The 13,624-nt window shown below is 46.2% G+C and overlaps 2 protein-coding genes across 9 annotated transcripts in view; one reads left to right on the plus strand and one right to left on the minus strand.

The window, feature by feature from the left end:
* SULF2 (sulfatase 2) overlaps positions 1–4,376 on the plus strand; it is a 244,079-nt gene extending 239,703 nt beyond the window's left edge. For 4 of the 5 annotated variants that reach the window (XM_075583093.1, XM_075583096.1, XM_075583097.1 and 1 more), the window contains 4 exons: positions 160–283; positions 1,447–1,477; positions 2,259–2,315; positions 3,594–4,376. In XM_075583093.1, the coding sequence (XP_075439208.1) occupies positions 160–283; positions 1,447–1,477; positions 2,259–2,315; positions 3,594–3,624 (243 nt within the window). In that variant the 3' untranslated portion in view covers positions 3,625–4,376. The remainder of the gene's footprint in view (positions 1–159; positions 284–1,446; positions 1,478–2,258; positions 2,316–3,593) is intronic. The other variant, XM_075583098.1, reaches the window with a different exon arrangement.
* A 2,119-nt stretch (positions 4,377–6,495) lies between these two features.
* NCOA3 (nuclear receptor coactivator 3) overlaps positions 6,496–13,624 on the minus strand; it is a 68,701-nt gene continuing 61,572 nt past the window's right edge. For 3 of the 4 annotated variants that reach the window (XM_075583091.1, XM_075583089.1, XM_075583092.1), the window contains 3 exons: positions 12,426–12,591; positions 11,029–11,161; positions 6,496–10,210 (listed from right to left, as the gene is read on the minus strand). In XM_075583091.1, coding sequence (XP_075439206.1) covers positions 10,196–10,210; positions 11,029–11,161; positions 12,426–12,591 — 314 coding nt within the window. In that variant the 3' untranslated portion in view covers positions 6,496–10,195. The remainder of the gene's footprint in view (positions 10,211–11,028; positions 11,162–12,425; positions 12,592–13,624) is intronic. The other variant, XM_075583090.1, reaches the window with a different exon arrangement.

Genomic DNA, 13,624 nt, shown 5'->3' on the forward strand with positions numbered 1-13,624 from the left:
CACTTCAGTGGCTTGGAGTAATATATCTGATCACTGATTGGCTCGGTAAAAGGCTTATGCAATAGATAACCCCCCCTCAGGGCTCTAGGTGCTTGTAACTGCAGCGGTTCCTGCCACTGAATGGGTTGTAATTCGATAGGCGACACTTTCCACCCGCAGCTCATCAACGCCGTGAATACGCTGGACAGAGACGTTCTCAATCAGTTACATGTGCAGCTGATGGAGCTGAGAAGCTGCAAAGGATACAAGCAATGTAACCCCAGGACTCGGAGCGTGGAGCTCGGTACGTAGCGCCAGCTTTCCGGGGGCCGCCATATATATCTGTCGGTTCCCTGGGTGTTTAGGACAATACAGCTTCAGTCACGGAGGCGCAACTCCAGTCCTCAAGACGCCCCCAACTGGTCAGGTTTGAAGGATATTCCTGCTTCAGCACATGTGGCTCAATCAGTTCCTGCTTCAGCACAGGTGGCTCAAGCAGTGTCTTAGTCTTTGACTGAGCCACTGCTTGAGCCACCTGTGTTGAAGCAGGGATGTCCTTTAAACCTGACCTGTTGGGGGGCTTGAGAACTGGAGTTGAGCGCCCCTGATGAAGTAATTGGTGTATACCAAAGAGAAGGGGGCAGTACAACACTGGGGTGGCTCTGGTTGGGTGGTGACTGTGTTAGTCCATCAGTGGCTCAGTCCTTATGACTGAACTCCCTGTGCTGAAGCAGGGATATCCTTAAGGACGCCCAACAGGTCGGGTTTGAGGACGGGGGCCCTGGAACCACCGCATAAATGCTTTTTGGAATTGCTCAGCCTTAGGGGGATGAATCAACGTTTGTGTTTGTAGTAGTTACAGTTTTACTCTTAATTAATCTTTTGTTTTTAAATCTCCCAGATCTGAGGGGTTAACAGCCGTGCTTCAGCTGAGGAAGTTCTGTAAAAGCCTTTATTTCCTAGAATTACTTATGTTAGTGATTATATATATATATATATATATATATATATATATATATATATATATATATATATATATATATATATATATATATATATATATATATATATATATATATATATATATATATATATATATATATATATATATATATATATATATATATATATATATATATATATATATATATATATATATATATATATATATATATATATATATACACAGTGTTCGACAAACCCATACATTTGCATGCCCCGGGCGAGTGGATTTAACATCGTGGCGAGCTCCTATTGGCCCAAGCAGCACACGTGTGGTACTAGGTGGCGAGTAGATTTTTTCAACGCCGGGTTTATCAGCTAGTATATATATATACACACACACACATTTGTTAATATACACATAGTTGTTATATTGTGTTGTACTGTGATGCTTCCAACTTTGTCTAATTCTTATCTCATAAAATAACAAAAAAACTAAAATGTCACTTTTTTCTTTACACTTAGGACTCAAAGATGGAAGTTATGAGCAGTTCCGGTACGATTTTAACGTTATTTAATTCGGTTAATACTTGTCATTGGGACTCGTAACTCTGCATGTGCCTCATTGGGACTCGTAACTCTGCATGTGCCTCATTGGGACTCGTAACTCTGCATGTGCTTCATTGGGACTCGTAACTCTGCATGTGCCTCATTGGGACTCGTAACTCTGCATGTGCCTCGTTCACTGTTACGGGTGGGATGAAGGATCATGAACATTTACCAAGTATTCCATCAAAGCAAAATGTCGCCTCCTAGTGGTAACAACTGACACTTTTACTGTCTCAGAGCAAGGAAATGTATTACCAGCACATACTGTCTCTGCCTGTGTCTCTGCCATACTGACCTCTGCCTGTGTCTCTGCCATACTGACCTCTGCCAGTGTCTCTGTCATACTAACTTTTGCCAGTGTCTGTGTCCATACTGACCTCTGCCTGTGTCTCTGCCATACTGACCTCTGCCTGTGTCTCTGCCACACTGACCTCTGCCAGTGTGTGCCCATGCTGACCTCTGCCAGTGTCTGTGCCCATGCTGACCTCTGCCAGTGTCTGTGCCCATGCTGACCTCTGCCAGTGTCTGTGCCCATGCTGACCTCTGCCAGTGTCTGTGCCCATGCTGACCTCTGCCAGTGTCTGTGCCCATGCTGACCTCTGCCAGTGTCTGTGCCCATGCTGACCTCTGCCAGTGTGCGTGTGTGTATATATGTGTATTATATATATTTGTGACGTGTCCTGATTTCTCCTGGTGATGGCTTACTTTTTTTCCTACTTTGAAATTAGGCAGTTACAGCGTCGAAAGTGGCCAAAAATGAAGAGACCCTCTTCCTCCAAATCCTTGTGAGTTGGGGGGATTTTTTTCCTTACTATCTGTATTTTTATGGGATCTTGGTGTTTCTCTTTGTATTGCTCGGTTCCCTTCCTCTGTCTCTCCTTCTCTGTCCTGTACTAATCAGTTGTGGGGACTGGTCGTCTAACTCCTGCTCACATCGCTGGCAATCCCTCAAACATATCTCAGGAAATAATGTGAATAAGTCTGATGTGGGTTAATAAGACCCCCCAGCCCCCCCACATATGTATGTATCGCGTGTGTATACAGGACATGAAGGAGAGAGGTCTGTGACGCTGTACACACTTATGTTGATAATATTGATCTATTAAAACAGGTGAGGCTTTGACAATATCCCTGCTCCAGCACAGGTTGTGCAGTCTTTGATTGAGCCACCTGTGCTGAAGCAGGGATATCCTCAAAACGTCACCCCCATTGCGTCATTTGCCGTGCGTTGCCATAGCGACGTGTCGCCGAAGACCCGGCTGGCAGCAGGTTAGTGACTTACAGAGGCCTCACGCCTCCCCCGGCCTTTCATTTAAATGCCGTGGGGAAGAGCGCGGGGCCCCTGTAACGGCCGCGCCCCCACCCAGAAATTCTCCCGCCCCCCAGTTTGCGCACCGCTGATTTAGAGGGTCTTACGTTCACCTGGTTGCAGAATTGAAATGGTTTTGGCCAAAGGATTTAACTCGGGGGTCTCAAACTCCGTCCTCAAGGACCACCAACAGGCCGGGTTCTATGGATATCTTCGACTGAGTCACTGACTGAGCCACCTGTGCTGAAGCAGGGATTTCCATAAAAGCTGGCCTCTTGGTGGCCCTTGAGGCCCGAGTTTAAGACCCCTGGTTTAACGAAATGACCCCTACTCATGAGAAGAACAAAGAGAAAAACAGATAGTGATGAACTAAATGACTTTTAGCACTGGGGCCCATTTTGTCTTATTATTCACGACTTTCCCACGATAAAACACAGCGTTTTTGTTTTCTTTAAGTTCTGAAACAGCTGAACCAATCGCAGCACAGATCTGGTGCGTTCGCAACCTTTATCTTTAACGGATAGACTTTTCCGGACCTGGACCATGATGCACCATCTTTCAGCCATTTATAAAACATATGGTGTGATCCATCCGTTTCTATGCCTCCCCCCGGCCCTTTGGTGCCCGGGAATAACACATACACGTGTTGCTGACCCTGTGGCACAGAACAGGAATCCTACTCTTTTTGCGAAATGCCTTAATGGTTTAAATACTGTAATGTGCATCCTAAACATTTCTATATTGTGTATTACAGAGGCCAGCTATGGGAAGGCTGGGAAGGTTAATACCCAAAGCAGGAAATCGTCTGCAAAGAACTTGAACCTTTGTATGAACTTGAAGACGACCTTCAGGATTTTGGTAAAGACCATTCTTCACGGGGAGGACTGGATGAACTGTGGGTAGATAGTCTGCACTGTTGAATGATTTAATTAGACGATGAATTATTTGCGACTAATGACCAGAGGTGCACAGTCTCCTCTTTAGGAGTTCTCTGCTGCACCTGCTTTTGCCTCATACATTCCTGCTGCAGAAGACATTCTTCACCCAAAGCACCACTAGCTTACGTCAAGCTGACAAGGGGAACCAACACAATGGCGCTCCAGCCTCAGAAAGCCAATGGACAGACCGTCTCAAGTATTCACAGCCATGCCTAAAACATTGTCTTCACAACGTCCTTTCATATCAGACTATGTGAGGGTCTACATTACGAAAGGATGCTTACTGCTCATCATCAAATTCACGAACGCCGAAAATATCAAAGGACACAAGTTCTGAGAGCCAATGGGGAATTATGATTGGAACGTGCAACCACCAAAATATCACGGTAACTCAAGCGTGCTCAAGTCCACGTCAAGAGAGAGACATTTTACCAACAAGAAACACATTCAGAACGTCGTGTAAATATCTGTCTGTGGAAAGGTGGAACTTGTGTGGACTTTTCTTTGATAAATTGTGGAATGAGAAAATCTAATCTCTGAATATTATTACACTGTTACTTCTTGTTGCATAATAAATTTAATAAATGATCGACTTTTAATATATGCTGCAAAAGTATGCGTGGTTTAGGGTAGGTCAGCTGTGTAGGCAGAATATTTCAAACCAACATTTGCCCCCCAAAACCATAAGGGTACAGTAACTAAACAAGCGGATGAAGACTCGTCCCAAAACCTCTGCTTAGCATATGTCGACAGCCAAAAAAAATATCCCATACAAAGAACATGGGCTATCTTTCCTGCAAAAGAACGTCATTTGGTGTTAATTCGACTTCTGTGCTTTTATTTCTGTACCAATATTGTGCGAGAGGCACCTGCTTTTCCGGGGAGTTGTTAGTTTCTCCAGCACTGAAAGTGTTAATGGAAGAAGCGCCGTGAAACCCGCATTAAAATCCCTAACCTGTGTTATCTGCATTACAGGCGAGTCGCGGAGCTGCAAAGTGCTGCTTAAATGCACTAACACATGCTTTCCTTTTGGTGCCAAGTCTTCGAATGCCACTTAACGGAGGCAATCAGGGTTTGCATGCCTCGTGTTAGCAGAGCGTGTCGCTGCTGCAGGTAAGAGTTACATGGAGGCAGGGGAATGTTCTCTCTGTAGCACAATATACTGCAGGCATCGATAGCACCGAGTTAGAGATCGTGAGATGCCTTAGCCCAGGGGCGGCCAACTCCAGTCCTCAAAGGCCACCAACAAGTCTGTTTTCCAGGATATCCCTGCTTCAGCACAGGTGGCTCAATCATTGCCTGTGCTGAAGCAGGGATATCCTTAAAATCTTACCTGTTGGTGGCCCTTGAGGACTCTAGTTTGCCAGTCCCACTAACTAATAAATACGAGTCCAAGGGGGAGATTCACTACATTTCGATAAGGGGCATCAGTGATTGATCTGCATGAACTGCCATTCGGGTCAGTGGCGGTCCACACTTCATCGAGCGATGATACTCCTTATCGAAGCGTAGTAAGTAATGGCCTAAATCTCACCGATATGTGCAGACCCCGCGTCACGCGGCCAGTAGGAAGCAGCGAGGGATGACGTCGCAGCTTATTAGCCTGCGGGACCTCGAAGCAGACATGTTCCGTGCCCAGTCGGAGTGGCTAACGGCCGATGTAAGCAGGTCAGGGGGTCCCCGCAGCTGAAATCAAAGCGGTTTAGCTCCAGAGACCCCCAATAACGCCAAGAGTTAATGCCACCTTAACAGTGCCCGCTGCTCTTAAACATATAACGGTCACACATAGAACCAAAGCAAACCGAGAACCGGGGCCGAGAACAGAGGTACAATGTAGCTGACTGTTACTTCAGGCATTGAATAGATATAAGTTGGTTTCCGCCCCCAAACATTTAACACTTCCTGGGAAAATAATAAATAAAAGCTTTGGCGGGTTATTACAATCTTTATTGGATGTCTCTTGTTGGCGCAGATAAAGTCTGCGCTGTTCTGTCACTGCCGTCACTGCGTTCCCGACCTCGGATAAATAAACCAGTAACGATCGGCATTAATTCATGTTCTCACAGGATCCAAAACAAGCACAATTGTTACTTTCTAAGAAAGGTGAATATATTGATACATTTGGTTACATTTTTCTAACCTGCTCCATGGGACTGCCCCTTTATCCGGTACAAGATTGCACCAAGGAACGGTTTAACCCTTTCAAGGATCAAAGCACTCATTTGTACTTTTTCTGCAATGAAAATAACCCAATTGTTCTGAGGTTTTGGGTTTTAATGTGTTGGTTCCAAAAGGTGCAATAACCCCACGTGTGCGCCCACTCACCTGTCTCAGGCAGGTCTGTAACCATGCCCATCCCCATTATCTCTTAGCATGGTGCAGCCAGGGATTCTGGGTAATGGCATGCAAATGAGCACACTGTCACCTTTTGCTTCATGTCCATTTTAACATGGGCCCCTATAAGCTTATACCTGCCGTATAACACAGCTTTTCAGCGCAACCTGTTGCTCCGTGTCAGCATGTTTATACTGGCTTTGCAATTTGAAGCTGGAATTGGTTCCAGAAACACATTGTATCACCTGTGTGATACAATTGATGCACATTCTTCCCTGCGGGATAATCAGCAGCTCGGTGCGATAAGACGTTTGAGGCGACACAAAGCACCGTTCTTTAACGGAGATACCGGAAATTCAATTAAAACAAGTGACAGGACCCGTCTAGTTTAAATAGAAACCTTTATTTACATTAATATTAACATCAAAAAGGACAAATCAGAAGAGCAAAAATAGCTTACAACCAGCTTTAAAAATGGCCACAAATCTTTCTGCTGTGTTTGCAATGTAAGGAAATCCAGACGTCGGGAACGTTATGTAAACTCATATTTTCCCCCAATACTGTCAGCCTTCTCCTGAGATTTTTTAGTTGTTGTTGTTGTTAATATTGCTTCCTCCAAATTATGATTTCACAATCTTTATCACTAAAAATTAAAATCTGCACGTAAACATTCAAATATTTTTTGCCACATAGCTGGAGAAAAAAAATGAAGAATGCCCTATATAGCAGGAGCGGCCAACCCCAGTCCTGAAGGGCCACCAACAGGTCAGGTTTTAAGGATATCCCTGCTTCAGCACAAGTGGCCCAATCAGTGGCACAGTGTTTGACTGAGCCACCGGTGCTGAAGCAGGGACATCCTTAAATACCTGACCATCTGGTGGCCCTTGAGGACTGGGGTTGGTCCCCCTGCTAGCGAGTTTGCTGCACGGAGAGCGTGTTATTGGGGCAGGGGCATGGGCCGTGTCACTAATATGTAGTTATTTCCGTAAATAGGCGAATATTGCGATGCGTATTCGGCATGAAGAACGGGAACGCGTTATTAAAAGGCAATGGTGGTGGTGTGTGTTTGTTCTAAACGGCTTCCGAATCAGATCGGTGTTACCTATCCCTGTCTGTGCTCATCAACAGGATGTAATTAAGCATTGGTCAATTAACAGGAGAAGGGAAAACATTGAGAGGAAAAACAACCGCTTAATTTGTAACAGACAACATCGAAATCTGGTCATTCAAATTCTCTCTGAAGGTTTTTCAGTAATAGTAATGGGGGGGTGGGGGGGGGGGGGAGCGGAACTGAATTTCATACATTCAATATCACATGTCACTCTCCCCGTCCACTGGAGACTGTACATTGTGAACGCAGGTTAGACTATACACATCTAGATCAAAATCAAAATATGAAGCAACTGCTTTTAAACAAGCTGAAGAGGGTTTAACTATTACATTTTATCTGAAGCCAAAATGATTTAATTTAAACTTCTCCTGTTTTCTTTAAAAAAAAAAAAAAAATATTTAAAGCAGGAGTTCGTTCCTTCTGTAAACTGACAAAGTTGCGACAATGCATGTAATGCGCACCACGGGGATATACTACAAATGTACACGTTATTCCATTAATAGAAGGACAGGCCAATTTATACACACAGGCCCCTTCAGCTGGCGGAAAATGACCGCTGGGACGTTAACAGTGCCGCAAAACCTCTTCGCTGACCAGAGGCCTGCAACGCATAGCGAAACGCGTCGGAGACGGGCAAACGGGAAGGCACGGAAAACCACATATTATTGCTTTAACTATATGCTTCACAGATATTAAACGGGAGGGAGGAGGGAGAGGGAGGGGGGGGGGGGGGAGAGAGAGAGAGGACTTCTATTATATATTTCTCAAGCACCTGGCGGAAAGAAAGAGTTGTAAACATGTAATGACGTGTCAGAAGAAGCAGCGTTATAAAGGTTGTGATGTCATGTTATCGGACTACGACAGACCCCGGAAATGGGAAAAGAATCGGTAACGGAAGAACGCGTTCGCCAGGACTGAAGAAATCGCCTAAATTAACACATCTGTTTTTTTGTTTAGTTTTTTTTAACATGTTTATATAGGAGACTCTGTTTGTACAACTCCAGGTTAAAAATAAATACATATTTGCTAGAGGGATAAACCTCGGCGAACGCGGAAATCAGCGAGATTCGTGGAACGCGTCGCAAAAACAGACCTTTTTAAATGAAAAAGTACCGTTTTCTTATAGCGTGAAAATATGACGAACTCCAGCACAATGAGATTCGCAGAAAATGAGCGCGTTAAACAGGTCTGGTTTACTGATGGAAATAGTTTGTAAAAGATTGTTACAATAGTTATGTTATTGGGCAGAGGAGGCTTTTGGCAATCCTGATTAAAAAAATAAAAGCAAAGAGTGGAATTATGTGCAAATAAAGTATTGGTGCTGTGGGTTTGTCACGTAAGAAGAAGCCGTGGTACTCATTACCTCTTTGTACCACCACATCCTCACATCTGCTGTTGATGCCGCTTGAATGTGAGAACCTCAAAGCACCTTGAGGGGGGGGAAGGTGGGCTTACAAGCATGGGTGGGCAACTCCAACCCTCAAGGGCCACCAACAGGTCAGGTATTGGGGATATCCCTGCTTCAGCACAGGTGGCTCAATCAGTGGCTCGGTCTTCGACTGAGCCACTGATTGAGCCACCTGTGCTGAAGCAGGGATATCCTGCAAACCTGACCTGTTGGTGGCCCTTCAGGACTGGAGTTGGCCGCCCCTGACCCAGACAAAACGTCACAGCACGGTCAGCCGCTTTACATAAAGTCTGTAGAAATGGATTTAAATCTAAATAAAACCGACCATTAGGTCACTGACAAAAGTGACTAAAAAAAACCACACGTTTAAAACCCCCATAAAATAAAATAAAAAATGTGTCAAAGCAGCCTAAGTCCTTAAATAAGAATAAAAAGGAATATGTTCTCACTTCACTACGCAGAGTTTCTTGAAGTCCATACTAAACTAGACAGCATAGACCGGGTCAGAACCATCTGCCACCCGACGGACATAGACCGGATCAGAACCATCTGCCACCCGACGGACATAGACCGGATCAGAACCATCTGCCACCCGACGGACATAGACCGGATCAGAACCATCTGCCACCCGAGAAATTCGCTACTTCGCTCCACAAACTCTGCAAAGTAAAAAAGGAGCCCGCGCCCTAGAAAAGTCACATATAATACAATATCTTAGATCGTATATATACAAAAAGGGTACACAAAAGGGAGATTGGGGGGAGACACGCTGAAGTAATGCCTGGCTGTTATATTTATACCTAGGGTGAGTTTGCAGGGTCCAGCATTGTCCTATTGCAGGGCAGATTCATCCTCACATACACCATCCTACACCGTGAATATGTCAGTGTATCCAGAATATATTATGTTTCAACAGTCGGGATCCATCATAAAGTGCATTCAGCTGCACAGTGGTATAAACGCCAACGCCGCTCGCGTGCGTCTCTCACTTCATTCCAACGGCCTTCTCTGCATCAGTCTGACCCTACAGCAGGGTTCCCGTGAGCACCGGAAGATATGTTGCATGAATGCTTTTCAAGAGACGCCGCCCCCCCCCCCCCCCCCCCCCCCAAATAGCATCAAAAATTGAAAAATAAAATAAAAATGTTTCATCTGAATTTTCCAATAAGAATTTCCCAGGTGCTTTGGCCTGAATAGCTAAAAACTATTTTAACTACGTATTTGTAACTAAACTGCAAATACACAGCCAAACCCAACTTCTGTATTAAAATCTCGCGGCCAAATTCTCATCTTAAGCGGCAGAGCACCAAATGAAGTCTCGTGTCCACGATTTAGAACAGCATCATTTCACGCAGATCGTCACTTGTGTCCACACATCCTGCGCCAGGAATCTCAGCGGCCCAACTCCGCGGCGAGGAGGAAAAAAGCGCTTCCCTCCGTAAGGCCAACGCAAGCTGCCACTTGCTACGTAAATATATATAATTATATATCTTTTTTTTTTTATTTCTTTATAGTGCATCTTTAGTTCAACAGTGGAGTTGTCGTTCTGGGAATGCAGTTTGGTGTCAGCAGTATTTCTGCTAAAAAGAAGAAGACGGTGTTAATAGATGTGACACAAAACAAATTTATTTAGCAAAACCGTGCGTAATCTGCCCCTGCTGATGTAACAAACATACGCCGGACTCGCTATATCCGCGGGCGGCCACTTCCCGTCCTCAATGACCTGACCTGTTGGTGGCCCTTGAGGACTGGAGTTGGCCGCGCCTGCATGTTATCGCCCCCTGAACCGGTGTTAGCGCTGGATCGGGGTACGATTCCGCGCGGTGCGCTTTGGAACATTTGCAGGAACCAATGTTTAGTTACATTCTGCACGTCGCTCATAACAGTAATTTATAAGATATCCGCCCAGGCAAAAAGTGGCAGCGCTCGGTCAGCCATTACTGGCAGCTTCGTCACGCTGACCCAAAACTAGAATGCAAGCTCTTTGGGGGAGGGAATGATTGTGCCCGTGCTAATAAGCGTACAAGGGTTTAGCATTTCAATATCTAGTTGTGAATAAAGTCACAGAAATGATTCCTCAGCTCAAACTTCTCACGTGCGGCGGCCGCGGCGGCCTAATTTCCTGGGGACCAGCTGCGGTCAGGCCAAAAACTTCCAGGGGCTCGGGCCACAGAAAACTCACGGCACCGCGTCTCAGATACTGGAGATTTATATTCCGTCGTGTATATTATACACAAGCGTGTGAGGCTCAGCGACCCACGCCGTGTTTACCCCGGCGTGTTACTGAGATGGGGAAGAAGTGCTGAAGCCACGAAACGCGTCAGGAGAACAGGCCGTGGGGTCACTTCCCCCTCCGTCCCTGCACATACGTGATTTCATTGCACTGGATATACTGTACCTGATCAGGTCCCATAGGCATCCCCGACATGGGTATGTTCATTTGCCCCATGTGGTTCCCGTTCCCGTTCATGTGCATCATATTGTACGTCCCGGGGCTCGCCTGATGGCCGTACTGCTGCTGCGGAAAGGAACTAAAAGGAAAGGGGTACGTCACGTGACCGCGGTGTTTCCAAATCATCTGCCGCCCAAGAGGTTCATGTAGCGTTAACCAAACCTCTCCTCCCGACCCCCAGGGAATATCCGAACTGAGGTATGTGGCACATAATCCTAAACCCTACAAATCAGGGCAGGGACGTCATGGGGGGGGGGGGGGAGGGGTGGAAGGTGGGTGGCTGGACAGAGCCAGGACAACTGACCCAGCAGTGGAGTGGTGGCCGGCCTGCCAATCATCAAAATCAACCCTACCTCGATGATCACCCTCCCCACCCCCCAACTGCTCATCAATCGATCTGCACCCTACATTTCTGCTGTGCCCAAACCTCCCGCTCAACAACCAGGGGCCCAGGGGAAGACTACAATCCCGGGCGCCAGGGATGGCGATGGCGGACGAGGTGGAGGGGTTATGTGCAGTAGTTTGTATAGAACTGCATTGGTTGTTCCTAAAACCTGATGGGAAGGCAAACGTCATTACACAGACCGGCGCTAAAGGAGATTGTGGCCTCGGACATGAGCCCTGGCGAAAGCAAACTGGAAGGTGGGGTACAGCTACACTAAATAAAAATACCCCCTGTGAGCACAGCCCCAGACAGCTCTGCAGCCCCGCCTTTCCCCATTATCTCTTAGCGTGCAGTGCTTCCACTGTAGCCAGGGATTCTGGGTAATGACATGCAAATGAGCACTCACCGTGTGTTACAGGGTTTTCGGTTATCTTAACATACACCGGTAACGAGGGTTCTAAAGAATCTTTGGGGGGGGAACAGCAGTGGCCGCCATCTTTAATGGTTCCTTGATGTGATTGAATTCAGTGTTCCCAGAGAAAAGGGATATTCATTTTATATTTAACGGGCTGCAAAGCCGTATAAATGTTCCTGTAAAGCTCGTTGCATCTTTCTAGGGAAGTCAGCGAGACTGAGAAGTTCTTTAAAAACACTTTTTATTTCTTTTTTAACCCGTTACCTGCCTTATTAAACTAATTTTGGGGACGCAACCAAAATGCGTTTTTTTCCCCCTATGAAAGTTAAATGGATCAAGGAGGGAGGAGAAAGGAGAGTGACCGAGTGGCCATCTTTAATGCGCCCAAGTTCAAAATGTTATTTTCTAATCAAATCTCTTTCTCAAACATGAAATGTGCTGAACAGATTAAACGAGCGCTTTCCGACCAAGAGGAAACACAGAAAGGAAATTAACGATAACATGTTTTGGGAAGGGGTACAAATAAAGCCGATCACGCCATACCTGGGTCTCGCCATGTTTCCTGAAGGCCAACCCTTCATGTCAGGGGACTGATACATTTGTGTGGTCTGAGGATGAGGATTTTGGGTGGGTGCCATTCTTGACTGCATAATGGCATTAGGGGGGCTGGATACCCTCCCAAAGGTGGGGTCCGCCTGCTGATTAATGCCTTAAAAATGAAGCACATGGTAGGTATAGAACATTATAATGCAACAAAACAAAAATGCACTTCGGGTGTTTAGAACCCCTTAACCGTGCAATCCCTTGTAGCCACTCCGAAAACAGTGCAACCAGTTTAATGGCATATCTGTCTGCTTTTAGTTTTTGTGAAATTACAAGTTGCCCCTGAATGGGGCGAGTGCTTCCGTCCCTCTCATCTCCCTCTGTCCTTATCAAAGAGACAATAAAGATAAGGGCAGGTGTTTCTTCTGCGTGTACAAACTCTACCTGAAGACGCAGGGACATCAGACAAAGGGAACAGCAAGAGGAGATAAAAACCCTCCCGGGTCTCAGGTACTACATACTTAAAAATACTTATCGGTGTAAAAAAGCGATCACCCAAATGTGACCTGTTATGCTTTGTTCAGATCTGAAGAGAGCCGGCCACCAGGCTTGGACTGGCCAATTGGGGCACACTGGGGATTTCCCCAACATCTGCTGGGGCCTGAAGGTCCTCACTGACCGAGTGTCCTGGAATGTCTGGTGGGAGACTCCTGAAATCTCCAGTTAATGTTTTCACTTGTACGTACAGTATCTACGAGTGAATACAGGTCCACTAAAGATTCCCAGTGTGCCTCCATGGGCCAGTCCAAGCCTGGTGGCTGGCTCTCCTCAGATCTGAACGAAGATTCCCAGTGTGCCTCCATGGGCCAGTCCAAGCCTGGTGGCTGGCTCTCCTCAGATCTGAACGAAGATTCCCAGTGTGCCTCCATGGGCCAGTCCAAGCCTGATGGCTGGCTCTCCTCAGATCTGAACGAAGATTCCCAGTGTGCCTCCATGGGCCAGTCCAAGCCTGGTGGTCGGCTCTCCTCAGATCTGAACGAAGATTCCCAGTGTGCCTCCATGGGCCAGTCCAAGCCTGGTGGCTGGCTCTCCTCAGATCTGAACGAAGATTCCCAGTGTGCCTCCATGGGCCAGTCCAAGCCTGGTGGTCGGCTCTCTTCAGATCTGAACGATGCATGTTAACACAAGATCGTACAAGC

This window comes from Ascaphus truei, unplaced genomic scaffold, assembly GCF_040206685.1.
Source record: "Ascaphus truei isolate aAscTru1 unplaced genomic scaffold, aAscTru1.hap1 HAP1_SCAFFOLD_285, whole genome shotgun sequence".
NCBI lineage: Eukaryota > Metazoa > Chordata > Amphibia > Anura > Ascaphidae > Ascaphus > Ascaphus truei.